Source organism: Mesoplodon densirostris, chromosome 14, assembly GCF_025265405.1.
Source record: "Mesoplodon densirostris isolate mMesDen1 chromosome 14, mMesDen1 primary haplotype, whole genome shotgun sequence".
NCBI lineage: Eukaryota > Metazoa > Chordata > Mammalia > Artiodactyla > Ziphiidae > Mesoplodon > Mesoplodon densirostris.
Genome location: NC_082674.1, coordinates 75,231,278 through 75,258,158, shown reverse-complemented (window position 1 = coordinate 75,258,158; position 26,881 = coordinate 75,231,278). Strand labels below are relative to the sequence as shown.

Genomic DNA, 26,881 nt, shown 5'->3' with positions numbered 1-26,881 from the left:
CTGTCTTGATTATTATAGCAATTTATTAGGACCTGAAATCAAGTGGACTGATTTCTCCCACTTTGTTCTTTTCCAGAGTTGTTTTAGTTTTAAATTTTAGAATAATCTTGTCTACATATACAAAGAAAAATCTTGTTGGGATTTTGGTAGGAACTGTGTTAAACCTGTGTTATCAATTTGGGTGGAACTGACATCTTTACTCAGCTGCATCTTTCAATCCATGTGTATGTGTCCATTTATTTAAATCTTTGGTGTCATTCGTCAGCATTTTGTAGTTTTCAGCATACAGGTCCTTAGATGTTTTATTAGATTTACACCTAAGTGGGTTTTCTTTTTAGCAATTACAAATGGTACTGTGTGTTTAATTTTAGTATTCAAATTCAGAGTCATTGTTAGTATGTAGAAAAAAGGTTTTTGTATGTTTATCTTGTATCCTGAGATCTTGCCGGAACTCCCTTATTCTAGGTGGGGTTTTTTTGTTTGTTTTTTTTTGGCTGCGATGCGTGGCATGCGGGATCTTAGGTCCCCGACCAGGGATCAACCCTGTGCTCCCGCCCCCCGCCCCCCACAGTGGAAGTTTGGAGTCTTAACTACTAAGCTGCCGGGAAAGTCCCATTTTTTTGGTTTTGTAGATTCCTTAGGATTTCCTACATAGACAAGCATGTCATCTGTATGATAATGCTGATATCCGGGTCCAAACCTAGGGATTCTGATTTAATCCATCTAGACATCAGGATTTTAAAAATCTTCCCTCTTGATTCTAATAGGCAGTCCAGGCTGAGAAGCCCTAGACCACCCTGCCTACCTGCTCTGCCCCTGGGGACCTGTCTTGCTGTCAGGCCGGCATGGTTATCAGGCTTGAGTTTCTGAGGAACTGGCCCCTCTCAGCCCAGAAAAAACAACCAGGCCGTGATGGATAATCAACCAGTTTTAATGAACAAAAACTACTGATACGTATAAAAAGGTATTTTTGTCTGTCACTTAAGTGTCCCAATTTCCTAGATGGGAAGTGTCTTGTCCATGGACTTGAACGCCTGTTTCTCCCATGGCCCCAGCGTCTGGGTGCACGGGGCTCTGTCAGGACAGGGCAGGAGGTGCCCATGTGAGGGGAAGGCGTGTGGCCCCTGTTGGGAGCTCTTGTCAGCTTTTTCATAGAATAGAAATTGCCTTGTCCTTGGCCTGAGAAGGCCACCAGTTAGACTAAAAGTAACTGCTGCAAAATGGATATCAACCCAGGTTCCTTACGTGAGGGAGGCTAACCTTCATCTTGGAGCCCCACCCTCTGCCTGTGGTTCTCAGTTTAGGGCAGAGCTATTCTAAGATTCACCTTCTGGCATGTAAGGACCTTGCCCGCCAGCAGTACAGCACAGGTCTGCACCAATGCAGCGTGACCAGGAAAGGACAGTGAGCGGGGGAAGCTTTAGGGGAGCGTGTGGAGGTGGGGCCTCGGGCCACCCCCAGTCGGTGGAGGAGGGAAAGGAGCAGGTGAGCTCAGAGCCCTCCACGTCCTGCCTCCGAGGGTTAGGGTGGAGCAGCACGGCCGCGGCTGCAGGGGCCACGTGAGAGCACGCACTTTAGTACCAGGGCCGGGGTGACGTCAGTGCCGGAGGCGGAGTAGGGTTACAGGCCACCGCCCCAAAAGTTGAGTGGGCCGCCAGCAATCCCCAGCACCCGGGCATGTCCCCCTACAAGGGGAGCCACCAGATGGCCAACCAGAGGGCAGCGGGCAGGCCTGTCCGAAGCCTTCGACAGAGGGCACAAGGTTTCCCTAAAATAAACAGCTCCAGCTCGTCGGCCTTGGGGCTTCTGAGGCAAGCAGGCTGGGGCTGGCCTTCTGTGCAGGGGTGCTCAAAGCCGTCCAGCAGCCCCCTCCAGACGGCCAGACCCTCCAGGCACGGAGGCCCCTGGAGAAACCTGCGCCCAAGAGCATCTGCTGCTGGCCATGCACCGAGTCACCACCTGGTGGCAGGAGGGCCCTGGTGCAGGGCAGAGCCTAGCCACCTCCTGGACCGAGAACCAGTGGGCACCGAGGAGCCCTGGCACAGGCCCCAGGGAGCTCGAGGCTGTCCCCGTGCTGCTCCGTCCTGGGCCCCCACACTCCTCCACTGCCCCTCATCTGGACCCACTTTGTTTCCTGCACCCACCTGCCACCCCCGGGTCCTCTGTGTCAGCCCCCAGCTTGCACCCCGGCGGGGACCGGCTCAGCCTGGGACAGAAAGCCAGGGAGGCTGGTCTGACAGGGCTGCCTGGAGGCACGGAATCAGCCCTGAGCGGGGAGTCATGACGGAGGGAAGATCAAGCAGGTGAGACACGTGAGTGGCACGGGGGTGGAGATGACGGGATGGAATGGTGGCTGCGAGTGGCCCCAAGGATCGGCTGTTGTCAGCACTGGGTACGGGGGTGCCCCACGTGGACCTGCAGTGCTTCCCAGATGCCCCACTGCCAGTCCTGGGCCAGCTACACTGGGGTCACTGAAGCCTGGGGACAAGGACTCCAGGTGAGTCCCCACTCTCCTCCCCGGAGCTGCCTGCCCCGCTTGCTCGCTTGCACTCACCGCATCCTCAGGCCAGCCCGGCCCCGTAGAGCAGCAGCACCTTCACAGCTCTGTAGTGGCCGGGCTGCACCTCCTCGTGTAGAGCCGTGTCCCCTTCCCGTCGAGATGGGGGCGGCGTCCTCCTCACCTCCACTTCCCGGGGAGGGTCAGCTCAGCAGCTACTGTCGCTGAGCTCAGGCTGCCTTAGTCATGGCCCCCGGGGATGAAGCCACCCCAGCCCGGGACAACCAGACGCCTACCTTGTCCTGTGCGTCAGCGCAGGCCCTGCAGGCGACGAGGTGCTGCAGGCAGTCGCGGTGCACACGGCCATGTGCAGGGGCATGCCCCAGATCTAAGGGAGTGGTGAGGCTCAGTGTCATTCCAAGCTGGCAAGGCCGTGTCCCAACCCCAGGAAGAGCATCGGGCCGCCCCACAGCCTGTGCCCTCCCCTGGTCCCGGGCATTGACCCGGGCGCCCCGGTTAAGCAGCTGTTTGAAGATGTCCAGGTGCCCTCCACGGCAGGCCCAGAACACAGGGGTCCCGTCTGGCTGCAAAACAAAAGCACCAAAGTAACCCTGACCTGCAGAGATGCAAGGCAGGGGGGTCTGCCGTGGGGATGGCCCTTTCCTGGTTCTCACCAAGTCCCGAGCGTCCACGGTGGCACCCGCCTCCAGCAGCTTGTTCACAAGCTGGCTGTGACCCTTCGGACAGGCCCAGTGCCAGGCCGTGTGGTGGAGCTGGGGTGCTGCGGACGGGAGTTAGGTGCAGGGAGCACAGCCACCCCTGGAGGTCCCACCCGCGACCCCGTTCCCAGAGCTGGTAACCTGAACAGAGCTGCTTACTCCCCCGTCGTGTGAAGGGCCTCTCCCTCCAGACTCGGGAGGCATCATGGGACCCGTGCCCCATAAAACAGAAAAGCCCTGCAGTTTTCTAGGCTCTGACTGGACCACGCTGAAGGCCACACACTTGCACCCACCCTCGCTACCTTGTCGTGGGCATTGGGGTCCTCTCCGTCTGTCAGATACTTGTCAGTCAGGGCTTCCTGGTTCTCAGCAGCTGCCTTCAGGAACGCCTCCAGGTCCCCGGGCTCCAGCTGGGCCAGGGTCTGCGGCTGGATAAGTTCAAGGACGAGACCAACTCACTCCCCACACTAGGCCTCTGGGACACACAGCCTCACCAGTCTAGCCAAGTGGTTCCAAAGAGCTGGCAGAGGACCAGCACACTGTTGGTTTATACAAATAATAGATTTAAACACTTGCCCCCAGGACTTCCCTGGTGGCGCAGTGGTTATGAACCCGCCTGCCAATGCAGGGGACACGGGTTCGAGCCCTGGTCCGGGAAGATCCCACATGCCGCCGAGCAACTAAGCCCGTGTGCCACAACTACTGAGCCTGCGCTCTAGAGCCTGCGAGCCACAACTACTGAAGCCCGTGCACCTAGAGCCTGTGCTCTGCAACAAGAGAAGCCACCGCAATGGGAAGCCCATGCACGGCAATGAATAGTAGCCCCCGCTCGCCGCAACCAGAGAAAAGCCCGCGTGCAGCAACGAAGACCGAACGCAGCCAAAAATACATAAATTAATTAAAAAACAAACAAAAACACTTGCCCCCAGAAGATTCTGACTGAATAGGTACGGGGCGGGGTTACGGATTGACTTGTGTTCCGCCCCCCAGTTCATATTGTTGAAGTCCTAACCCCAGTACCTCAGAACGTGACCTTATTTGGAAATGGGGTCATTGTAGCTGTAATCGGTTAATATGCCGTCGTACTGGAGTAGGGTGGGCCCCGGTCCAATACGAGTGGTGTCCTTATTGAGAAGGGACAGACCTTTGGACACAGGCACGCAGGCAGGGAGAAGGCCACGTGAGCTCAGAGGCAGAGATCAGGGCGACGAGGCCACAAGCCAAGGAACACCACCAACCCCAGAAGCTGGGGAGAGGTGTGGACGGATCCGCCCCCAGAGCCTCAGAAGGAACCAACCCTGCCTGCCGACTCCCTGATCTTGGACTTCCAGCCTCTGAGACGACCATAAATAGCTGTTGTTTAAGCCCCCAGTTTGGGGTACCTGGTTCCGGCAGCAGCCGTGGAAAACAACGCCGGGGGCAGAGGGCCCCCTGGTGCGGGCTGTGCAGCCGCGGGGGCAGCGTCATTCCTCCCCAGGCCTCCCACAGGGACGGGGGGGAGGGCTCCTGCTCAGGCACTCCAGCCCTGGTGTGGCACTCCCACGCACCCGCCTTCCCGCTCACCTTGACCTCAGGCTCGGGTGCCCTGGCGGGCCAGGGGACTCTGCGTTTCAGTCACTTTTCTGTCCGTCTTCGAACCAACGTTTCCAGGTCAGCCAGGCTCTCCGAGTTAGCTCTGGGACTGCTGAATCTTTCATGCTGGGGCGGAAAGCAGGCAGAAACAGGCCCACGCCAGCCATTGGCTGCTGGCCACAGCAACCCCGGGGCAGCTCCCGGTTGTTCTAACCCTCGTCTTCCCAGCCGCAGGAGAAGCGCCGCGCCCAGGCTGTCAGACCCCGAGCCCCGGGCTCGCGGCACCCCCGCTCCACCTGCCCGTGCCCCCTGCCCCCTGCCCCTCACTCTCCTCCTCTCCTCGTCCAGTTCCTGCCTCTCCCGGGCCTCAGCCTCCTGGGGCCCCAGCCTCCAGGATCAGACACTCCATGTCCACGTCCCAATTCTTTCCTTTCGACTCTCTCCACTTACCTATAGGAACAGACAAAGAATCAGAAAAATTAGGAGGAGCCCTTAGAAAACACAACTGTGCCAGACAGGGGGTCCTGCCAGGAGCTGACGTACAGAGATTAGTGATCTGGATGCGGATCTGAGAGCTGGCCTGACCCCTCTCAAAGCCCCATGGCAGAGTGGGCCCCGGCCGGCTCCCTGACCCCGGTGCTTGTCGCTGGCTCTCACCACCTGCAGCAGCGCCCAAGGCCCGGGGGCTGACTGCTGCTCACTCCGTCCTGTCACAGGAACCCTGCGGCCGGGGCCTGACGCCACATCTATTTATGTTGCTGGGCTGCGTCCAGGTGAGCTCAGGGCCTCCCTCTTGGGTGGTTGTCCTTACATTCCTACCTTATCACACCACACTGCCACCTGACCCCAAGCCCAGGGGGACAAAGGAGATGCCTCCCGGATAAAATTCTGAATTCCTATGTTCAAATTTTCCCTCTTCGTGAAGCTATGTTTCTTCATGATAAAATGGGGTAAAACTAGCACTTACCTCTTGGAGCTATAAAGATGAAATGACTTACCGGTGCTGTGCTTAGGGCAGAACCCACCAAACAATGGTCCATTCTTTTCTTCCTCCCCCGGCCCCCAGCCCCATGTTTCAGCGGCTGGGGAGCCCTGAGGAATAAGCACGTTGAGGGGAGAGAAAAGGCTGGAATGATAACGATGGCAGGGCTTCCAGCCACGTAGAACTACATTCCATTCCCTTCTAAAGCAAACTCGGGCAGCCTAACACTTCCTGGGCCCTGCAACCCGCCTCCCAGCAGCGGCTGTCCTGGGCTGCGGCCAGCAGGGCCCTGGCCCGCAGTGGGGCTTGTGGGGCAAAGTGACGCCCCGGGCCTCGCTACCCTCCATGCCCCATCCCTCACAACAGACATCCCAAAGTGTCACTGGTGTGCCTGCCCAGGGAACTCGAGCGCCCTTCTCCTTGTCCCCAGCCAAGGCAGCCAGACCCTCCAGACCATTTCCCCCGCAAAGACCATCAACACAATTGAGCTCAGCCAACACCCAGCCACACTTGTGTCTCCCAGGGTAACCCACCACTTCCCGTTCCTCTTTGGCCATCACAGTCCAAGGTAAAACCCACTACACTCAAGGATTTTCTTGTCTACCATCACCAGACGCCTTTCTCACTGTCTCTCTCTCTTGCTCCTTGGCCCCTCACCACCTCACACGAGAACTAGGCAGACAGGCCGGAAAAGAACTACAGGTTTCTACTCCTAAAACCTCCTCAGGCACCAGAAAGGAGCTGCCCAGCCTCCGCTCCACGTCCTCACCAACTGCTGGATGCTGACGAAGTCCATGGCGCCCCCTGCTCGTCACGCCCCCAGTGAGGAGCCGAGCAGCTCAGCCCTTTTATAGGAGAGCTGTCGGGGGCCGGGGGGGCAGGGCAGAGGCTCGGGCCCCGGCCAGACAACTCCGTGGCTCCGTAACACCCACCAAAGTACCGGTGTGGGCACACAGCCCACTGCGGGCGCGGGAGAAAGAGCTGTTTTGAGCTGAGTCAGTTGCATCCTCAGACACCCCCCAGCCTGCACCTGTGCCATCCCCCACCCCGCACCTACTCAGAAGTGATTCAACCAATAAACACACATCCTGGGTGCTGGGCCACCAGCCCAGGTTCAGGGGGAAATAGCTCCCATTCTCCTAAGTGTAGATGCCCTCGAGAAAAAGAAGTGAGACTCCACGTTGCTGTAGGTCTGGCCGCCTGAGACCCTGGGAGACCCAGCCCAACTGCCCTGGCAAAAGGAAGCCAGACTCCTAAAGAGGACCTCTAAAGGACAGGCACAAGAGGCCGACCTCTGCCTCAGGAAGCTTCCTGGCTGCTACAGGAGGAGATCAAGTGATTTCCCAACTCCCGGCCAGTTTCTAGGCCGCCTGGGCTGCTCCTGGTGGTGGCTTCCTTCCCCAGATACCCACCCTGCTCCCTCACCACTGTGACGGTCAAGGTCATCGATTAAGCTAGGCCACCATCAGAAGCCAAGCCCAGCCCGTCATCAGCCCCTCATGCCTCCTGAAGAGCCTCCCACGGCCGACACGCAGGTCCCCCACCAGGGACCTGGTGGACCTGGGCACGGAGACGCCCTTCGCCAGGAAGGTGAGGTTCAGATCCGCTCCAGGTCCAAGTACGAACGTTAACCATTAATCCAGTTGCAAAGCAATCAGCCTGCAGCTACCAAAGCCAAACTTCCTAATTCTCCCTAAGACACCAAGCACATCTTCCACCCAGCTGTGCCTTGAATTCTGCCTTGACCTTTGAAGGGAAATCTGATTGCTCGTGTCACTCCGATTCTGGAGTCTTATTCACTAGCCATCAGATTGCCTAGTGAGTAAGACTCGGGGCAACATGAGCAGAGATGACCAGGACGAGCCAGTGGGAAGGAGAACCGTGGATCCAGGGCAGCCCAAGGCCCCGCCCACAGCTGGCTTCTTGGTGACTGCTTCCAAGCTCTGAGACCCAGGGAGCCCAGAGCTTTTGAGAGAAACTCCATCCTTATGCTCCAGGGTGTTTCTGTCAAAGGTGATTCTTGAGGAGGGAAACGGTTACCTGGAGGAGAGTGAGGGGAAACCGACAAGAACAAGCAGGACTTCAGCTCTGGACTCCACTGCCTGCCGCACAGAGACTCCCCTCCTCCAGCGTCCGAGGGCGAGGGCACTGACAGGCTGCATCAGAAATTTTCAGCAGAAGACTTACTGGTATTCACGTGAAACTAATTGGTATTAACTTAATACTGGTATAACTTATCAAAGAAAAAACTTACTTCTGGTAAAAAATCCAAACACAGCAGATCAAGCTCAGGACCCCCTTGGTTAAGTACTCTTGCCATGGAGCCCGGCGAAGCCACGGGTAGTTTAACACACAGCTTCCTCACGCTCCTCCTGTGTGTTGTGTGTACGCACCTACACGTTTCTACACGCTTTACGTACTCACGACTCAGCACTCTTTCCACAGTAGCGTATGCTGCACTCAAAAGTGCTAGAACCTCACCTACCCCGTGCTGCGAACACCCCATGCTCCAATCCACGTGTTTGAAAATGCCTCTGTAAATAAACATCTTTGGGGACTTCCCTGGCAGTCCAGTGGTTAGGACGCAGCGCTTCCACTGCAGGGGGCATGGGTTCGATCCTTGGTCGGGGAACTAAGATCCTGCATGCCTCTCGGTGAGGCCAAAAAAACCCCCCAAAAGCAAACATCTTTGTGCACACAGATGAATATTTCTCTAGGGACCTACAGAGAAATCAATGTATTGGCCCTGTTCACTTAAATTTTAATAGATATTGCCAAACTGCCATCCACACCGGCGGTAACCCATTTCCATGAACAGATAAAAACAAACACAGTTAAGATAAGGAACAGCATCAAAGAGAAAAGAAAAAAGATATATATAATTATGTACATATATATATAACAAAGGATTAATATCCAGAATAGATAAATAACTCCTATGAATCAAAAAAGAGAAAAATTTTAGATGGACAAAGGGTACAGACAGGAAGGTCACAGAAGACAGGTGTTCAACCTCACTAGCAATTAGCGATGCAACAAAGCAGTAGCACTTGGTAGTCTATCAGACGGTTAAAATGAATGAAATTACTGTAAACACAAGTGTTGGTCAGGTTCTGGGGAGGTGGGAGCTCCCATACACAGCCCGCACGGTGCCGGGCACCCTCCCCAGCACTCCCCAGATATTCACTCGTCTCACCCCCAAGTGGACTCCGAGGCGGCCCCACTGTAGTCACTCCCACCTTAGAGATGAGGACGCAGGGGACTTCCCTGGCGATCCAGTGGTTAAGACTGCACTTCCACTGCAGGGGGCACGGGTTTGATCCCTGGTCAGGGGAACTAAGATCCTGCATGCCGCGAGGCAAAAAAAAAAAAAAAAAATGAGGACACAGGACAGATGGGTAAAGTGACTTGTACCAAGGTCACTCGGCTAGAAAGCAGCTGTTCATTTGTCACATATTCCACAGTTTCTTCTCATGCTTACATACTTTTGTATCTTCAGATTTGGGTCTTTTCTCGAAATTTATTTTTGTGCGTGGGATGAGGTAAGGATATAACTTTATTTTTTCCAAACGGAGAGATGTTTCCACACGAACTAATTTAGAATACGGTCATCTGTCCAGGCTGGAGCACCGGCAGCCCCACCAAATCGCTGCCCTTGCTTCCCCAGTGGCCAGAATGGGGCTCTTCCGGGGTCCTCCAGCCTCAGGATCCCACCCTGCGGCTCGGGCGCTGACCGAGGCGGGGGCTTGGAGGGCTCGTCCGTGTACCCCACACGCAGCCCGTGCCAGGAGCGGGGAGACTCAGCTGGCCAGCAGGTCCCGCAGGTCGCTGTTGCAGGGCAGTAGGTCACAGGCGAGTCGTGCCTTCCGGTCGCGGACGGCCTTCAGGGCTGGGCTGTGTTGCAAGAGGAGGGAGCAAACGTCCACGTGACCCTTCTCAGCGGCCTGTGGGGAGAGAGGCCCGGATCAAAAGCCGCACCCCACTGGGCCCTGTTCTTTCTTGCTCCACTTCTGGGGCCCTTTTAGTCCGAGAAAAGGTCTCGTGGAAATGGAGGCGCTGGCTGTCTGAGCCGGTTTCCCCTAACCCCTGCCAAACTGCAATGACGTGCTGCAGGGTGTTGGGGCACCCTGGTGCCACTTGGGCAGTCAGCTTTTCTTCCTTGTGTCCTTTGCTCAGTGGCCATGCTTCTTTGCCCAGGCCTGCACATTAAGAACAAGGACAGAACCCTGGATCTCTAAGCATCTTTACAAACATTCAGATTGTCTATAGGGTGCTGGGTGCCGTGGGCACAAGACACATCAGACACGGCCCCTGCCCTCTGGGAACTTTCAGATGAGCGGAGAGAAACAGGCCCAGTACCCAGCTTTCTCCTCGTCCCCTCAGAGATCAACGATCCCAATCTGGATGTCAATTTCTAACCTACATCCTCCAAAAAAGAACAGTGTTAAGTGATTTACACAGATTATCTTACTTAACTTTTACAATAACCCTCAGAGGTAGGAAGTATCATTATTTCCACTTTATAGATGAAAAAACTGAGGCTTATAAAAGTTGAGTAACTCGCTCAAGGTCACAGAGCTAATGTGGCAGCATGGGGAATTCTAAGCCAGGTCTGTTTGACCTCAAAGTCTAAACTCTCAATAGCTATATCACTATATTCCCTACTCCTCCCAAGAGACAAATTAAAGGGCTACGGGGGCTCCTGAAAGGTATCAAAGTTAATGTTAGTACCAAAAACCATCTCAAATTTGAATCTAAATCTTTATTCAGCATAAATATTATCTTGATGAGTACAGACCTGGGATTCTCAATTTTACTGCTTCAATTCAGGCAATAGCGTGTTGTGAGCAGTTGTAAGATGAATTCCGAATAATTTTTGGCAAAAGAAAGTGCCAATGTTTGCAGAAGGAAGCAAGGGAGGGAGGCAAGCAAGCTGAAAGGAAGGGACGATTCATATTCCTCACACACATGCATTCCTTCAATTTCACGAGAATGCCGTAAGTGCGGGTGACACCAGCTAGGTCCAACCACGGCAGCGTCCTGCCTATCAACACCCATCATGTGAGCTGTGGCAGTGAAACACTCAAGCCAACACCAGTTTAGACCACTGAGAAACGAGCAACCTGCCTCTCCAACTAGCAAGGGTCTCAAAACAAAACAACCCCCAGCTGCTCACTCAGCACCTGAGCTCAGTGCTGAGGCCACAGCAGGAAACAGGACCAATCCCAGCTGCCTCCAGTGAGACGGAGCTCACACAGGGAATTTCCAGGGGGAGAAGAGTCAGAAGTCAAGCACAGGGTGCCTCCGGGCATCCAGGTGCGTGAGCTGTCCTCCTCTGAGGAAATAGGAAGTCTGAGGGCGTGATGTAGAAACTGCAATCCAGAAGGAAGGACAGACACAAGTCAGAGGGAAAAGGGTGACGTGAGGCACCCGGATGGGAAGAGATGTTGTCTACGGCCTGCACGTGACAGAGAAGCAGGTTCAAGAAACTGAAGACGACTAGCGGGGCAAGGACAAGCAGGCAGGTAGGCAGGGGCTGACCCCAGAGGGCCTGTGAACCAGCTTAAGGACTTGGTAAGAGCAGCCTCCGAAGGACTCTAAGGCATGGCACGGTCAGAACTGCTTTTTATTGTTGTTTTTGGTTTTTGTTTTTTTTTTTGCGGTACGCGGGCCTCTCACCGCTGTGGCCTCTCCCGTTGCGGAGCACAGGCTCCGGACGCACAGGCTCAGCGGCCATGGCTCACGGGCCCAGCCGCTCCGCGGCACGTGGGATCCTCCCAGACCGGGGCACAAACCCGTGTCCCCTGCATCGGCAGGCGGACTCCCAACCACTGCGCCACCAGGGAAGCCCAGAACTGCTTTTTAAACCATCACTCTGGGAGAAAATCAGTGGGGCTAAGAGAGGAACAGGTTTGCACACAAAGGCCGTAAGTATGCGTCAACTGCGTCTCAAAGATGCACAAGAAATCGGTAAAGGGGATGCCTTAAGGGAGGGAAGGGAAGACAAAGGGACCAGGGGTGGGGGGGGGAGGGAAACTTGTGTCCACGGCAGACATTCTGTACTCCTCAAACCGTTCATAGCGGGTAGGTGTTTCTAGTCAGAAAACATTTAATTAAATGATCACTCTGATCACAGTGTGGAAAGCAGACTAGAGGGATAGGCAAGAGTGGGTGCAAGTTTCAGAAAACTACATGGAGAAGCACTGAGGACACACCATTAAGGAGAAGGAAAAGAAAACGACGCCATACGTTTAGTTCTAATTTATGTGCGCAGGAGACATGCTGGAAAATTATACGTTAACCCTAAAGTGACGAGAGGTGAGCACTGAGATTACAAATGATTTCCATTTTCTACTTTATGCTTTTCCGTTTTCCCCATGTTTTCTACAGTGAACACATTATAACTTTTACTTTTTTATTTTTGGCCACGCCTTGCGGGATCTTAGTTCCCCGACCAGCGATTGAACCTGGGCCCACGGCAGTGAAAGCGCTGAGTCCTAACCACTGGACGGCCAGGGAAGTCCCATGTTCTAACTCTTCTAATGAGAGAAGACACGTTCTTGCAACCTGTGAAACTTCCAAGAGGGGACCCACCTTGTGCAGACTGGTCATGCCGTCGTCGTCCACCAGCCTGGGATTGGAGCCGTGCGACAGCAGGAGCCGGGCGATGTCCGTGTGCCCACAGTAGCTGGCCCGGTGCAGAGCGGTGGCTCCCCCGTGGGTCTGGGCATCACACTTGGCCCCACTCTCCAGCAGGAACTGGCACACGGCATAGTGCCCGTTGCGGCTGGCATAGTGCTGTGGGGAACAGAGCCGGGGTCAGGGGGCAGAACCCCGGCGGGGGGTGCCCCCTCTGGCACCTGGGTGACCAGGGTGAGCCTTCATTCCTAGCTTCAGTTTCCGCCACTGGAAAGTGGAGATAATAACCATTCCTACCTCGCAGAATCCTTATGAGAATGAAGTTAAATAACTAATGCAAAGCACTTACGCTAATTAAAAAAACCCCAGGTTCACGTGATGCTTAAACAGAAACCCTGCTGGGAGAGGAGGAAGGGTGGGAGAAGAGAAAATGCAAACATCATCCCCTCCCCACCCCCAGAGAGCAGGAACCCTATGAGGCTCATCCCCAGCTCACCAGAGCCGTGTAGCCGGCAGAGTCGGGCTGGCTGGGGTCCGTTGACTTCTGGATTAAATACTTCACTCGGCCCAGGTCTCCGTTCAGGGCTGCAGACCAGATTCCTGCAGGACAACCCGAGCACTGAATAACGCTGAATGACTGGGGGCTTCCAGCGCTCCTTTTACCTCCTGACCTCTTGTTTTCTCATCTATGAAATGGAAATTCATGGGTTTAACAAATATTAACACAAGCACCTCCTCTGTGTCAAGGATTGTGCTGGGTGCTGGCGACATCGCTGTGAGCAAGACAGATAAGGGGCTTGTCTAGCCAGGACAGGAGACTGGGCAGACACAGTCACCCTTCTTCCCACTGCAAACACACCAGTGTTGGATAAAGTACTGTTTAAGATGTTTGAATATATAGTCACAGTCAAAAGGAAGAAAAGGACATTGCCAGGTGCCAGCGCAAAGTGAAAACCACAGCCAAAGTGGTGAACAGTCACCCCATCTGTGGAATCCTGAGAGTCCTCAGAACCCTCCCACAACTCAGGGGCTTTGGCTGGAACGCCCGAGCGAGCAGCGTCTGGAGCCAAGTCGGCCGCGCGCACGGTGAGAAACCAGACAGAGCCAGGCTCTGTGCACAAAGCCGGGGGTGGTGAGTGCAGCAGCAAGGATAGTCTGGGGCAAAAGAGTTACCCCGCTGAGCCCACAGGTAGGGATGACATCGTCTGCCTCGAGGCCATCTCTGCCGTATCTCACGCCTGCAGTGCCCACACGCAGCCCCCCAGTCTGAAGCTCCATCCCCACGGGGTGGGTGCAACACCCTGGCTGCAGGCTCTGCTGCCCAGGGGCAGACCCGGGAGCAGGACTGGGTGTCCCGGGGTTGCACCAGGTGAGAAGCCGGGCCCAGCCGCACCACTGGAGAAAGTTCCTGAAACCAAAGCCTGTTTCCCGACCTGCACGCGAGCCGGTGTTTCTAATGCCGAGCTCCCGCCGGGTCCCTGGCGGGCTCTCACTACGCGGGAGCGGTGAACCCACCGCCCGCCAACGCTCCGACTAGGTCCCCGGGCTGCCTCCCCCTCAGGGCCCCGGTTCTCGGCCACCTCCTTTGCCCTGGGGGCCGGGGGACGCCGGAAGGCGCCGGGCCGGTAGGGCCGCGCGCCCGCCTCACCCCTCTCGAAGTCCATCTCGTCCAGCGTCTGCTGCACGCCGGGAGCCGCGCTGGGGCGGGAGCAGCAGGGGCCTTCGGCGCAGGACCGCGGGACCGCCATGTCGCCCTCGGCGCCCTCCCACCCGCTTGCGGGCGCGGACGCGGGTAAGGTCACGGGCAGGGGCGCTGGCGTGGCCTCGGCGGGCGGGGCGGGCGCAGCGCTGCCCACCCGCCCGGCCTGACCACTCGGCGTCCGCGAGAGCCACGGAGCCGACCAATCAAGCGTCTGGGTCTGAGCCCGGGAGCCAATCGCGGCGGTGGGGTGGGACCTGGGGGGGGTGCCTGGCCGCGCCCGCCCGAAGCGGCCACGCGAGGGCGTCCCAGGCTAAGCGGAGGCCGGGGCGCGCCCGCTGGAACCCAGCGGGGCGGGGGTGGGGTGGGTCGGGAGCATTCATGTGGCGCCCTTCCAGGTTCTCTTCGTCCCACCGGGCCCCCCAGGGCAGGGGGTCGCCGGGAGCACCCCAAGGTCCTTTACCCCCCTCTTTACCCCACCACGCGGGCCCAGGAAGACGGGTCACCGCGGCGGCGCGGTGTCCACTTGAAAGGCTGCGCGACACCCTCCCTCCTCTCGCCCCTCCTGCTCACTTTTTAAAACCCCGTGGGAGGCAGGTAGTCATGACCTGTCCTGCCGCTGGGAGGACCTGCACGTAGGCCCGGGGGGCAGGGCCTGGAACCCTCAACCCCACAGTGGGCACCTAGCTTACCGAATCAACCTTCTTGTATCAAGACATTCTCTGGGCTGTGGGTTAGTGACCGTGCAGGACGCATAGCGTGCTCGTCAGCAGATGCCAGCCCTCTCTTAACAGCAGGACGCCGGGCAGCAGCCTATTCCAGCCACAGCAGGCACCCCCAGACCGGTCAAGGGTACAGAGAACTGGCTGCCTGTGTGTGTGGGCGTGAATTATAGAACCCAGGCGGGGTCCTGTTTTTCTTACAAATATCTGGGCCCTGCACGGCTCCTTCCATAGGACAGGGGCTTGGTGCCCACCGGGTGGCAATGGGGAAAGTTCCCTATGGCGTGTAGCTGAAGCATTCAAGGCTAACAGTCTGGAGGGTAAAGGCTGGAAGTCATCTTTCCTCCCTTAAGCTGGTTGGGAGCCCCATCCTCACACGAGCCAGCCCACACCACCTTAAGCTGCTTCTAGGAAGTTCCCCTCCTCGGCCTCCTCACTCCCATTTCCCCTTCCCAGAGTTCTGGGAAGCCAGGCCCCTCCCGCTCTCCTGCTTCAACTCCCCATGCCCTGACTTCTCCCTTTGGCCAGAAGCCAAGGCTGGCTCTCAAGAGGCTGTGGCCCTGGTCTGGCTCCCAGCCCGAACCACCACTGTGGGAAAACATTGGCGCCTGGGCTGTCCCCCCTCCAGAGAGGGGCACAGGCAGGAGGGGGACCACTGAAGGAAAGGGCGGCTGCCCCAGGACCGAGAGGGGGGGCAGTCCAGCCCCACTCAACCCACAGGGAGTCTCCCTCTTGGCACCCAGAAGGTTTTGGCCCAAATGTCTTATCTCCATGACAGGAACAGCTTCATTTTCTCCATTTTATTTGTCCATATAAAAATACTCAAATATTTACAACAAATAAATACGCGGGGACACAATAAGTTACACTGTGAGAAGCCCTCCTCCTGGGGCTGGGAGAGGATGTGCCGCATCCACAGCATGCCCGCCCTCTCCTTCCCTCCCCCTCCCCCCTCCCCCCACACCACCTTTCCCAGCCCTGCCAGGGAGGACAAGTATAAAATACCACTGAATCCCAGGGCCAAGCGGGAGGCCCCTCCCACCCTTCCCCCAAACACACAGGAGGCTCCATCTCCCTCCCCCCACCCTGAAAACATTCACAGCCCCGGGAGTAGAACCAGGCCCACCCCAGAGCCCTGGACTCCCCCAGAGGCACAGCACCCTGCCCAGCCCACCCCCGTATGTACATGGCTGCCCCCCACTGGGGACAGGCGGGGGTAGGAGAGGCAAAGTGATACAACCCCTTCCCCTTCATAGCTCCAGTGACCCACCAGGAGGACCCCAGGCCAAGGGAAGACTTGACAGAAACAGGAAGACTATGTCACACACCCACACACACATACGTGCACACGTCCACAGACACACATGTATGTACACAAACACACCCACATCTCCAACTTCCACCTTGAAAGGTTTTGGCTGCTGGGGTCCCGTGCGTCTGTGATTCACAGCCCCTCACAGAGGAGGAAGGTGCCCTCTGTTGTGAGGCTGGTGCCCCGGTGAGCCACACCAAGTGGCAGTGCCCGTGCTGAGAGAGCAGGTCCTCATGGCCGGGCGGTGCCGGGCAGGGTCCGTCCGGGGCAGAGCAGGTGCCCGTGCCATGTCCCTGAGGTAGCTGGTGCCTGTGCAAAAGTAGGAGCCGCGCCTCCCACGCCGCCCCGCCGGAGGGGTCCCCTCACACCGAGGACTCCTCGGGGTTGGAGTCCGGCAGCTGCTGGCGCTGCTGCAGTTTGCGTCTCAGCTCGTCGGCGAGCTCGGGCAGCGGGTGCCCGAGGCTGCCCCGGTCCTCCCCTCCCAGCTGTAAGCGCACGTATCCGTTGGCATTGGAGTTCCGCCCACCCCCCAGGTGGAGCCGAGTTGGAGAAGGCAGGGGTTGGCCGGGGATGCCAGGAGGCGGCGAGGGGGGCCCGCCACCGGGCTGGCACCGGGCGTGTCCAGGAACGATCTTGAGGGAGCCGTCCGAGTAGTAGTAGCCCACGGGGTCCCAGAGTTTCTCGTCCGTCTCGGGGCCGGGCCGGAAGGGGGGACTGGTGGGCTCCTTGGGCAGCTCCAGAGGGTACACCAGGGTCCTCTCGGCTGCCTTGGCGCCCTTCTCCAGCTCCTCCCGCAGCCGCCGGCGCAGGGACAGAACCAGCAGCAGCAGCACAAGGCACACGGCCCCCAGGGCCACCACGGCCAGCCACACCAGCCCCAGGCTCTCCAGGGGTGCCCGGGCCTCCAGGGTCACCGACGGGCCCGCCACCACTGCCACCAGGTAGCCTTCGGCAGCCAGCCGGGCCCCCTGCTCCTCCGAGAAGCAGTGGTAGGCCCCGGCGTGGCGGGGCTGGGCAGCCATCACCACCAGGGCCTGCAGCCGGGCGTCGTAGAGGAAGGAGCCGGGCTGCTCTGCAGGCAGCTCCCGGCCCCCAAAGGTCCAGCGGGCGTGGGCGAGGTTGGAGGAGAGGCGGCAGGGCAGCACCAGGTCCGTGCCCGCCACCACCGTGATGTTTTTGGGCGTGAGCCTGACTGCAGCGGCAGAGAAAGCAGAGCGGAGAGTCAGTGCGGGAAACCCAGGCCGGGGGGCGGATGCAGACACGCCAGCTCTGGCCCAGGGCCCACCGCCCTGGGAGGGGGACTAAGAAAAACAGCTCACCTTTCTTACTGCCCCGGAAGTTACAAATGCTTGAGGTGTCTGAGACTGTCACGTGCTGGATCAGCAGGGATCTGGTGGGGGAAGCAGAGGCCATCAGCGTCCCAGCTCTAACCCCCTCCCCTCCCTGCTGGTCCGAGCATGCGCAGAGCCCCGCTCACCCGGAGTGGCCGCCCACGGCCATGCAGCGGCTGGTGTTGACGCTCCAGGCGCAGTAGGGGTCCCGAGCAAGCACGCAGTCAGCGCAGGAGCGGTACTTCACACAGTCGGCCAGGGGCAGCTGGACCAGCTGGGAGCGGGAGCCCGCAAAGAGTAGCTTCTGCCAGAGAAGCCCAGGAGGGGGGTGAGCCAGGCCCGGACATGGCCTGGGGGCGGCTCAGACTGTTGCCAGGGGTCACAAGGGGCCCAAAAGAACAAGGGGGCTGTGCTCAAGTCCTGAGGAGGGAAATCTGAGGACTGAGAACGCACGGAGGGCTTACTACAAGCCAAACGCAATCCTAAGCACCTTACAGATGTGACCTTATTAGAAAGGAACAGCAGACCTGTGAGGCCGAGAAATATAATCACACACACACACACACACACACACACACACACATACACTCACTCACTCACTCCAGGACAGTATAAATAGCGCAGGAAGTTCAGTTTCCGCAGGGCCCGTCAGCCTCACAATAGCACCAGCAGAGCATAAGGCGTTTTCCTCTGTTTGAATGGTGATTGCCAATTTGTGTGTTTCTTCAACCACAGACTTTGTTTCTGCCATTATTCCACGTTCTGGAGAAACAACTTGAGCCACCACAGGTGGGGAAAGGCAAGCGCGTGAAGGTGCCACAGATACGCCAGAGGAGAGCAGGAGCAGAAGCCGAGAGCGGCCCTGCAGGGAACGGCTGAAGCCGCCGGGGGCAGGGGGCAGGGCTGGAGGGCAACGGGGGCCGGTGGGCACGGCGACATCACGGGGGCATCACGAACCAACACAGCACAAGGCCTGGCCAACAGTGGCACCGGCAGAGAAGAGGCACAGCGCAACCCCGAGGGGCCTGAAGAAAGCGCACAGAGCAGCCGCCAAGGCCCCGTTCTGGGAACGCAGCCCCGCCAGGACCAGGCTATATATAAAACATAATGCCCGCAGAGCGCGGATTCCGTTAGCGCTCTCATTCCTGGGACCCGCCCCAAGCTACCCGAGGTGGCTCAGGCATCTCCCCACCCCTGTAGCGGCCAAGCACACGACCAGGGGAGGCCTGGGGACAGTGGTGGCTGGGGCCTGATTACTACCTTGCTCCGGGACAGGACCAGGCTTTCCACCGGCTCCTGGTCAAATACCTGCAGCTCCTCAATCAGGTGGACCCAGGGCCCCAGGCTCACGGCCTTGAGCAGCCAGCCATCTCCTGTGGTGGTGGCGGGGGGAGGGAGGACAGGTGTAAAGAAAAGGGCAAGAGGCTCTCCCCGCCTGGGGCACACAGGCCTTCGCCCAGTCCCCAGCGGCCAAGGCCATGCCCCCTGGGCCCACCTGTGCCGATGAACAGCACTGTATAGGTGGCTCCATCAAGCCCCGTGACGCGGTCGGCCACCAGGTGGGTGAAGTTGGCGTCTTTCTTCACCAGCAGGGGCCGGCCCCACCGAGGCCCCACCTGCTCCTCCATCAGCGGGTGCTTCTTGATGAAGTTGAGGGTGTTGTCTGGCAGCTCCAGGGAACTGGTATAACCGTGGCGTCGGTGCCAGTTGTTGATGCACTGGGGGCACGGGGGGGGGGAGGGGATAGCTATCAGCCCGGCGGGAACGGCACTGGAGGGGAGGACACAAGCGCGCCCCTGCCCCGGATGACTCACCGAGCCGGGCCGCGGGCTGGGTACCGGGTCGGTGTAGCGCCCCCACTTTTGGGCTTGCTCATGGTACTCCTTGTAGGGCCCCTCGAACACCCTCTGGATCTCTTCCAACTGGTACTCACAGACTGCTGACAGGTCCATGTCGCCCCTGTCACAGCAAGGGAGGGACCCCCAGGGTCAGGCCTGGGGCGACCACAGCTCCGGGCATGCAGTGGTCACGGGCCCACGTGACGTGACGGCGGCTCCAAGTGCCACCGGGGACAGAGCACGGCCCGCCTCCCGCGGGGGGCTTTGCAAAGGGGCAGGCGCCTGGACGTCCCCCGAGGCCTGTCCCTGTCAGACCCAACCTGCGAACCCGCTCCTCCCCACCCCCAAGGGCTCCCGGCCAACTCACCACCGCGCCCGAAAAACCCCGAAGAAGGTGGTGTTGTGCCAGGAAGCGTCCTGCAGGGTATGCAGCGCCTGCAGCTGGTTAAAGTAGAGCTGCCAGTCGGGCGCGGCGCACACCAGCCGCGCCTTCAGGAACGTGGTCCACTTCCTCTGCAGCGTCCGCGCGCCCCCCACGTCACCCTGCGGGACAGCGAGGGGACGCTGCCGGTCAGCCCCGCCGGGCCGCCGCGCTCCCGGGTCGCCCGCCGCGTGGGGGGTCTGTACCTTGCAGACTCGGGCCACGCGGGCCACCACCTGCTCGGCGTAGCAGTCGTATTCCACGGCGCGCTCGCTGAAGAAGAAGTACACCTTGTCGTCGTCCCCCGTGAAGCTGCCCACGCTCTCCGGGATGTAGGCGGAGCCCACGAAATGCGGTTCTGCGGGAAGGGGAGGAGGGTCAGCCCGGACGCTGGGCCCTCGCGGCGCTTCCCACCCACGGCTGCCCGGTGGGCTGGCCGGCTCCTCGGGGCTCACCGTTGAGCCAGAAGGCCAGGTACTCCGTCTTCATGGCGTGGTGCGGCCCCATGTTCCGCAGGATGACGGGCTCCGTGCCCAGGAAGTTGTTGAGCGTGGCCGAGTACAGCTCCCCGTCTACGGGAGACAGGGGGTCAGCCGGACCAGAAGCGAGGTGCGGTTGCACTCAGGCCACACGGCCCCGGAGTGGGAACAAGTCCTGGGGGAACCCCCCAACCTGCAGCGGGACAGCCACTCACCCACAAGGAGGCCGGTGTGGCCCTTAACTGGGTCATAGGGACACTTCCCTTTGCCATCTTCGAACTCGCCACGCTCCAGGGTGAAGGTGAGCATGTCCTAGGGGAAGGGAAGAGGCGATGAGAAGGCGACGGGGATCGGTCGAGGGGGCTGGGGGAGAGGAGCGGCACTCACAATGTACGTGCACTTGGGCTGGAAGGCGTAGGTACCGCAGACGTACAGGTGGGATGCGTTATACGGCTGCAGGAAGCGGATGAAGTTGAAACACTCCGTCTGGGGAGAGAGGGGCATCAGTTAAAGTATGAGGGCCCCGGACATGGGGACACAAGGACCCAGACCAGCACCGGGACAAAGCGGACTCTGGGGAAAGAGTGTGCACCATGCCCCCCGCCCCCGCCAGCACTGTCCCAAGCACCCACCTGGTTACTCTTCCCTTTCTGGGTACACTCGGCCTTCTTCTCAGCTGGCGCCTCCCATGAGATCTGGGGACAGGGAGGGGACACGTCAGCAATGTCACAGGTACATACTGGGCATGTGCTACTAGCACGGCTCACGGCAGCAACGTGGGGAAGCCAAGTGAGAGGACACGGTCCCCACTCTCTGGGAGCTTATTCCAGCAGAGGTCAGAAGCCCCAGCTGCCCCAACGCGGCGGACCCAGTAAGTGCTGCAGACTCGGGGGGAGCAACATGCTCACCGAGGAGAATGGGGTGGGGGGCAGCTGAGCCGAGGGGACAGCCTGGCCAAGCAAAGCCCCTCCGGGTCCTGCCTCTCTCACCCCCGTGTGCCTCCCGCTCCCCCACCTCTCACCACTCCCTGCAGCTCCAGAGCCTCCACGCTGAAGGCAAACAGGGCCTCCCGGGCCCCTACGTACAGGAGCCCGGTCTGCTCGGTCAAGGTCAGCGTCAGAAAGTCCTGGATGCCCGTCTGGGAGAAGCGCCGCACCACCGTGGCCAGCTCTGCAGGGACAAGGCCAGAGAGAGCAGGGGTGGGGTGAACGGACTTTCCTGGGACTCCGGGAGGCCCCCCCGCCCCAAAATCAGCCTTCCTCTATGCGATGGTCACCCCTGGTCCCCACATTAGAGCCAGCACCCCACAGGCAGATGCCAGCCAAGCCCCCTGACTGGTAGGAAAGGGCATTTTCTGAACAGGCTTTTGGCTCTGACAGCTCCACCCAGGCCTCCCTGGCCTTTCCCAGCCGGGGCGGAGGCAAATCTGGGCTGGGGAGGAGGAAGGAAGGATATCTCAGCCACAGCTTCCGGTCAGAGGAAGCCATCAGGCCGATGGCTCTCACTCTCAGGGTCAGCAGTGCTCCCCCCCTCCCAGCTTCCTCAGCGGCTGCTTCCTTCTTTGCTCTGCTGCCTGCTGCCCTCACCAGGGTCCAGCCAGGCCCTGGACCCTGATCCAGCAGGGCAGGACGGACAGAAGTTGTGAGCGCTCCTTTGACTTAGGAAACCCTTCCCTCCAGTGGGACCCAAATCTGGGCTGTTAGGGATACAAGCACAGCCGGCTATGGGATGAGGAGGGACGGCAGGAGATGGAATCGGGCTGGGAGGCCAGGCCAGGGAGGTCAGCGGAAACTAGAAGCTGGGGACCAGAGATGGCGCTGAAGCCTCGGGGCTGGGAAGCCCTGTTGCCATCCGCCAAGCAGGGCGCTATGATATTCGCGTAGTCACAGGATTCCTACGTCAGCCCCCAAAATAGCTGCCGACCTGTCCTCAGGGTCCCTCTAAACCAGCCTTAGTCTTTGGAGCCAACGATGGGCCCAGACATAGGCTGGCAAGGGAGGGCTTCGTTAGCACGGAGAGGAGCCTGTGGGAGGTGAGCTCATCCTGGGTCCCCAGAGCACACGGATGACACAAACACCTGACATCACCTCCACATACAGGTGTGTGAGCACAGAAGGGCTGTCAGGTCTGCCGTCCCCCCACGCAAGCACGTGCATGCGTGCGTACACCCCCCCCACTCTAGGGCCACCAGACAGCACAGTGTCAGGGCAGCAGAGGGGGGTCTATCATATCAGGGTTGCTAAGGGGCCTCCTGGGGGCGGGCGGTGACACCCTTCACCTCATGCCCATCCTGACCCAGGTTTCTCTCTTTAGGTTCTCAGTGCTAGCGATAATTCCAGAAGTGAGGCATGGGGAGAGTAATGCAGGATGGTCACTCTCTCTTGTATAACAGGGGCAGCCGAGCCAGGTCCTAAGTGTCAGGAGGGATCCTCTAGGTCCTGGCCTGGACTACCAGCTCTGGGTCCCTAGGGCCACTCACTCACATTTCTCAGTAAGCTGTGTCACATACATCAGTGGGCCTTGAGCCCGACTGCAGAATACAGCTGGCACGTCCTAGAGGGCAATTCCTTAGCACCCCTCTTCCCCCAGGAGTCCCTCCTGGCCTCCCGCTCCCCGCCCTCCAGGCACTCACCCCCAGAAGATACCGTCTTCCGGGGCACCAGGTTCCACCACACCTCAGCCCCAATGCCCAGGCCCCACAGTCCCACTGCGAGCAGCCAGACGGCCCAGTGCGTGGCCATGGCACACGCCCTGGCACTAAGCTCCAGGCCAGCTGCCCTGCTGGGGGAAAAGAAAGGGTCAGAATCACAACCAGAGAAAACAGACCAGAAGGGGGCCCACACAGCCGTGCCAGGAGGCACCGACAGGACGGAAGACCTGATCCGTCCTCCCCAGGACTCCCCCGTGCCCCAGGCCCTGGAGCAGAGACCTAGTCCCCTCCGACACCTGGCCTCAGCCTCTACAGCCTCCAAAGGGACCATGGGGTCTCCCTGGGGGGAGGGAGAGAGCTAAGTCAGCTGCAGGAGTGGACACTCGGACGACCTCCGGGCCCTCCCCGACTCCTTCTCTTCAACAGGAAGTTGTTTAAGAAAATAAAAAGGGGACCCCCTCCCCACCTCAGGCCTGACAGATTCGAAGGATTTCTTAAAGTAACCTCTGGAGGCAGGACCTGGCCCTACTGGGGCTCCAGCCAGCTCCAAGACCTAATTCTGAGACGCAAACCCCTCAGCAGGGTGATAAGCATGCGGTGGGGCAGGCGGTTGGAAAAGACCCCCAGGGAGGACTCGGTGCATCAGGCCTGCGGGGGTCCCGGCCCCAGCCTCTCGCCTCCCCCAGCGCAGACAATAGCCGGGCAGAGCCCCAAACCCCGTTCCACATCACAGGGCTGAAGTGGGGCCGGGAGCTGGAGGGGCCCCGCTTCCCGAGGCCCCTTTGTTGCCCAAGAAGGAAGGCAGGAAGTGGGTGGGATGGGCGTGGAAATGACCGGGGCCTCATCCTGTTCCTTGCACAGGATCCTAGGAGACACCAGCCCTCGGGCTGAGGGGCGGCGGGACAACGGAGCCCGCTCCGGTCTCATCAGGGATCTCCTGGTGGCGCTTTCAGGCGGGGGCTGGGGGGAAGTGAGGACCCGGTGGGGAGCGCCAGGGGGGTTCCTCCTGGACCGAGGAGGGCGCCCCGAGCAGGGCCGGCGCCTGCTGCGCTCTCCCGGGGTCTTGACGAACCTTCCCAACTCAGGGATCGCGCTCCCAGGACCCCGGCCAGGGCAGGCCATCTGGATTAATTTCCACTGCTCCAGCCCTCCAATGCCGGGAACAGAGACACAGAAGCTGGGTCTATGCTCACCCCAAAACAAAGGGTCCCCGCCAACACCCCGTCCCGGGTCCCCCCCGCCCCCCGGATTCTCCCCTCCCCCAGCTCCGGGGATTTGAAGGCAAACAAAGCGGCGGCGCTGGGAGCGTGGCGGAGCCCGGCCTGCGGACGCCCCCTGTCGGCCCAGTAACCCAGCGCGGGAAGGGCGGGGGGGGGCAGGAGATGCGTTCACCCCCCCCACCCGTCCCCCAACACACCCCCAGCCCTCCCTCGGCCCCTTACCCCAGGCCCGGGCCGGACCCTGCGGCGCGCTCCAAGGCTCTGCCGGCACAGCTCCTCCCCGGAGCAGCCCCGGAGGTGGGGGTGTGTAGAGGGGTGCGGGCTCCCGGCGGCGCGCCCCCCACCCTTGCCCACCCCGAGCGGCGGGCCGCGGACGGCGCCCCCGCGGCTGCAGGGCGAGCACTCCAGCCGGGGACTGGGCGGCGCAGCTCAGGAGCCTGGCTTTCCAGGACAGCCCGCCTCCCCAGCGGAGCGGGCGCGCGGCCGGGGGGCCGCGGCAGGGAAATCCGATCCCACAACATCGGCCTCCGTCCAAGCCCGCCCCAAACTTTCCGTCGGGGGTGGGGGAGCCAGGGGCAGTTCGGGGGCCTGGAGAAGATCCCGGCCGCGGACCGGACTGCACGAGGGACCCCCGCTCCCTAAGCCCCGCTGCCCCTGACCAGTCCGCGCCTCCGGACCCTGTGGTGGAGGGCGCCGCTCTCCCCGCTCCCCAGCCCCCGCGCAGCAGCCCGCGGGGGGCGCAGGAAGGCGCTCGGGCGGACAGCTGTCCCCGCCGCCGCCCCTGCCTGAGCCCCCAGACCCTGTCCCTCGCGCGTGCGGCGTCCCCCACCCGAGTCGGGGGACAAAGCGGCGACCCCGGAGCCCCCTGGCTCCGACCCCAAGCAACCCCGGCCTCACTCACCTCTTCTTCGCGGCTTGAATCCCTGGGCGCCGCCCTCGCGTTCGGCTCCGACCACGGTCCGCCCCTGCCCGCGCGCCGCCGCCCGCGCGCGCCCGCCCGCCCAGCTCCGCTGCCCCTCTGCCACCGCCCCTCGGCCCGGCTCGGCTCGGCGCCCCTGGGCTCGGGCTCCCCGCGCCACCGCGGCGGGCGCCGGCTCTTTCTCCGCCGCGGCCGCGGCTCTCCGCCCCCTCCCCCCTGACGTCAGGCGGGGGGGCTCGACGGAGGTCGGGGGCGGGCCGCGAAGGCCCGCCCCGGAGGGGGCTGCGACCCACAGCGACCCGCACGCCTACCCGCTCCCCGCCCGGGGGCTCGGACCCCCGCCCCTCCCCGTGCCCTGCCGCCCCGCGCCTTGCAGCCGCGAGCTGCGCCACCGCGCCGGGAGGTGGGGCGGGGGAGGGACTCCGGGCACTGGCACGGGGGAGTCGGACTCACCCGGTCTTTCCGAAGTGTCCCCCAAGGCCAACCGCGCAGGCTGGGCGGCCGGGCTCGGGAATGGGGCTAAGGGGATCCCCACGCTGAGGTTACTGGAACGAAGGCGTGCGGGCCACCTCTGGGCGAGTATCCGAGGCTTCTTTTCGGGACGGACCAGAGTGGTCTGTTGGCCCCCAATTCTTCTTCGTTTCTTGGCCCCAACTCCCACTGACCCCTGCGATCAGACTGGAACGGGCCTCACCAGCCAGGAAGACCCCCGCAAGCCTCCCCGAGACCTTCTCCCCCTTGTTTCTCACGCTCCAGGCGGAGGGACCTGCTCAGCGTCCCCCCCCCCCGGCCAGCTCCCGGGGAAGACAACCCTCGACTCCGATTGCACAGAGCCTACCCTCAGGAAGTGACTCCTGGTGCCCCTGGAAGGCTGAATAACAAGTGACATGAGCCCTGATGTTCAGACGAAAGGGTTCTGAGGGGAGCCACGCTGGAGGAGAACTGGCATCTTCCGAACCGCCAGCCTCCGCCCACAGCCGCTCCTAGAAGTAACTTGTAGCCCTGGTCTCCTGGGCGGTGCTGGGGTGTCCTCCTTGCCAGCCGCTTTCTCGGAGCTGGTCAGGTGGACAGAGGAACCCCAGGGAGGCCAGCCCACCGGGACCCGGAGACAGATGCCACCTCCTGGCTAGGGGCAAAGGGCAGAGGTGAAGAGACTGGAGGCCCTGAGGCTACGGTGGTGACTTTAAGCCCGGTGCAGTCCTGGAGGGGAGGGACACTTTAGGGCCCCGTCAGCAGATCTGGATTATAAATCAGTCCCTACGGGAGCTTTTGTTCTGGGTTAAAACTTGGCATCAGAAAAGTGGAGACCAGAAGAGTCGTGGAGATAATTGGGAAAAGCAGCCCAGTTTGGATTCAGTAACAATTGGGTCTTTGCTGGTATACATAAAGGCCCCTTCTCCTGCGCTGGCCAAAGCCACATTTCCCAGCTCCTTCCCACCAGAAAAAAAAAAAAAGAAAAGCTGTGGCCTTGGAGATGCTGGAGATAGGGGGCAAGCCAGTTAATTAGCATGAGGTGGGCAGGGAAGGCTTTGCTTCAGCTGACAGGGAGGAAGATGTGTGACCCCCCTCTTCCTGTTAGACCCTGCGTCTATTTATGTGGCTGTAAATCAAGAGGCAGGTACCCCTCACATTTGTTCTGTGCTTCACACTCTGCAACTTGCCTTCACTCTGCCCTCATGACCACCCTTTCCAAAGTAGGTATTGTTTCTCCCATTCCATAGATAAAATGAGTCTCAGAAAGGTTACGCATCCTGCCCAAACTCACATAGATCATGAGCAAGGTCAGAATGTTCAATCAGGCCTTAGGACTCCTGATCCTGTCTTTCCACTAAGTCACAGGGTATCCTGATAACTTTTAGGCCACACACACTCCATCTCCTG

The 26,881-nt window shown here is 60.0% G+C and overlaps 4 protein-coding genes across 9 annotated transcripts in view; 1 reads left to right on the top strand and 3 right to left on the bottom strand.

The window, feature by feature from the left end:
* The window catches only part of CNNM3 (cyclin and CBS domain divalent metal cation transport mediator 3), a 29,436-nt gene extending 28,478 nt beyond the window's left edge, over positions 1-958 (top strand). Inside the window, exon 8 of the mRNA XM_060117610.1 lies at positions 768-958. Coding sequence (XP_059973593.1) covers positions 768-781 — 14 coding nt within the window. The 3' untranslated portion in view covers positions 782-958. The remainder of the gene's footprint in view (positions 1-767) is intronic.
* ANKRD23 (ankyrin repeat domain 23) lies at positions 954-6,566 on the bottom strand. Its single transcript, XM_060116978.1, is given in 11 exon segments — positions 954-2,478; positions 2,541-2,647; positions 2,790-3,081; positions 3,172-3,270; positions 3,519-3,644; positions 4,780-4,914; positions 5,116-5,171; positions 5,174-5,233; positions 5,421-5,495; positions 5,787-5,880; positions 6,540-6,566. Coding segments are annotated over 11 exon segments (1,167 nt in total). The 3' UTR covers positions 954-2,382.
* On the bottom strand, positions 5,130-14,245 carry ANKRD39 (ankyrin repeat domain 39). Of its 3 annotated transcripts, none has more exons than XR_009534337.1 (5): positions 14,058-14,245; positions 12,906-13,009; positions 12,365-12,568; positions 9,010-9,714; positions 5,130-7,926 (listed from the first exon to the last, which is right to left on the bottom strand). XR_009534337.1 is itself a non-coding variant. In XM_060117611.1 (4 exons), exons 1-4 carry the CDS (start codon positions 14,155-14,157, stop codon positions 9,571-9,573), a joined length of 552 nt encoding a protein of 183 aa, XP_059973594.1. In that variant the 5' UTR covers positions 14,158-14,245; the 3' UTR covers positions 8,475-9,570. The 3 variants fall into 3 exon arrangements, 1 of the variants encoding a protein (XP_059973594.1); XR_009534338.1 differs by lacking the exon at positions 5,130-7,926 and having other exon boundaries at positions 8,475-9,114; positions 9,256-9,714; XM_060117611.1 differs by lacking the exon at positions 5,130-7,926 and having other exon boundaries at positions 8,475-9,714.
* Positions 14,246-15,953: 1,708 nt separating this feature from the next.
* On the bottom strand, positions 15,954-25,040 carry SEMA4C (semaphorin 4C). Of its 4 annotated transcripts, none has more exons than XM_060117603.1 (15): positions 24,983-25,040; positions 22,844-22,992; positions 21,233-21,381; positions 20,844-20,906; positions 20,599-20,697; positions 20,427-20,523; positions 20,188-20,304; positions 19,939-20,090; positions 19,679-19,854; positions 19,288-19,432; positions 18,969-19,191; positions 18,734-18,846; positions 17,620-17,777; positions 17,462-17,532; positions 15,954-17,334 (listed from the first exon to the last, which is right to left on the bottom strand). In XM_060117603.1, the coding sequence occupies exons 2-15, from the start codon at positions 22,950-22,952 to the stop codon at positions 16,505-16,507; spliced, it is 2,502 nt and encodes an 833-aa protein (XP_059973586.1). In that variant the 5' UTR covers positions 22,953-22,992; positions 24,983-25,040; the 3' UTR covers positions 15,954-16,504. The 4 variants fall into 4 exon arrangements, with proteins under 4 accessions (XP_059973586.1, XP_059973587.1, XP_059973585.1 ...); XM_060117604.1 differs by having other exon boundaries at positions 22,844-22,989; positions 24,983-25,033; XM_060117602.1 differs by lacking the exon at positions 24,983-25,040 and adding an exon at positions 24,304-24,422.
* Positions 25,041-26,881: the final 1,841 nt, after the last annotated feature.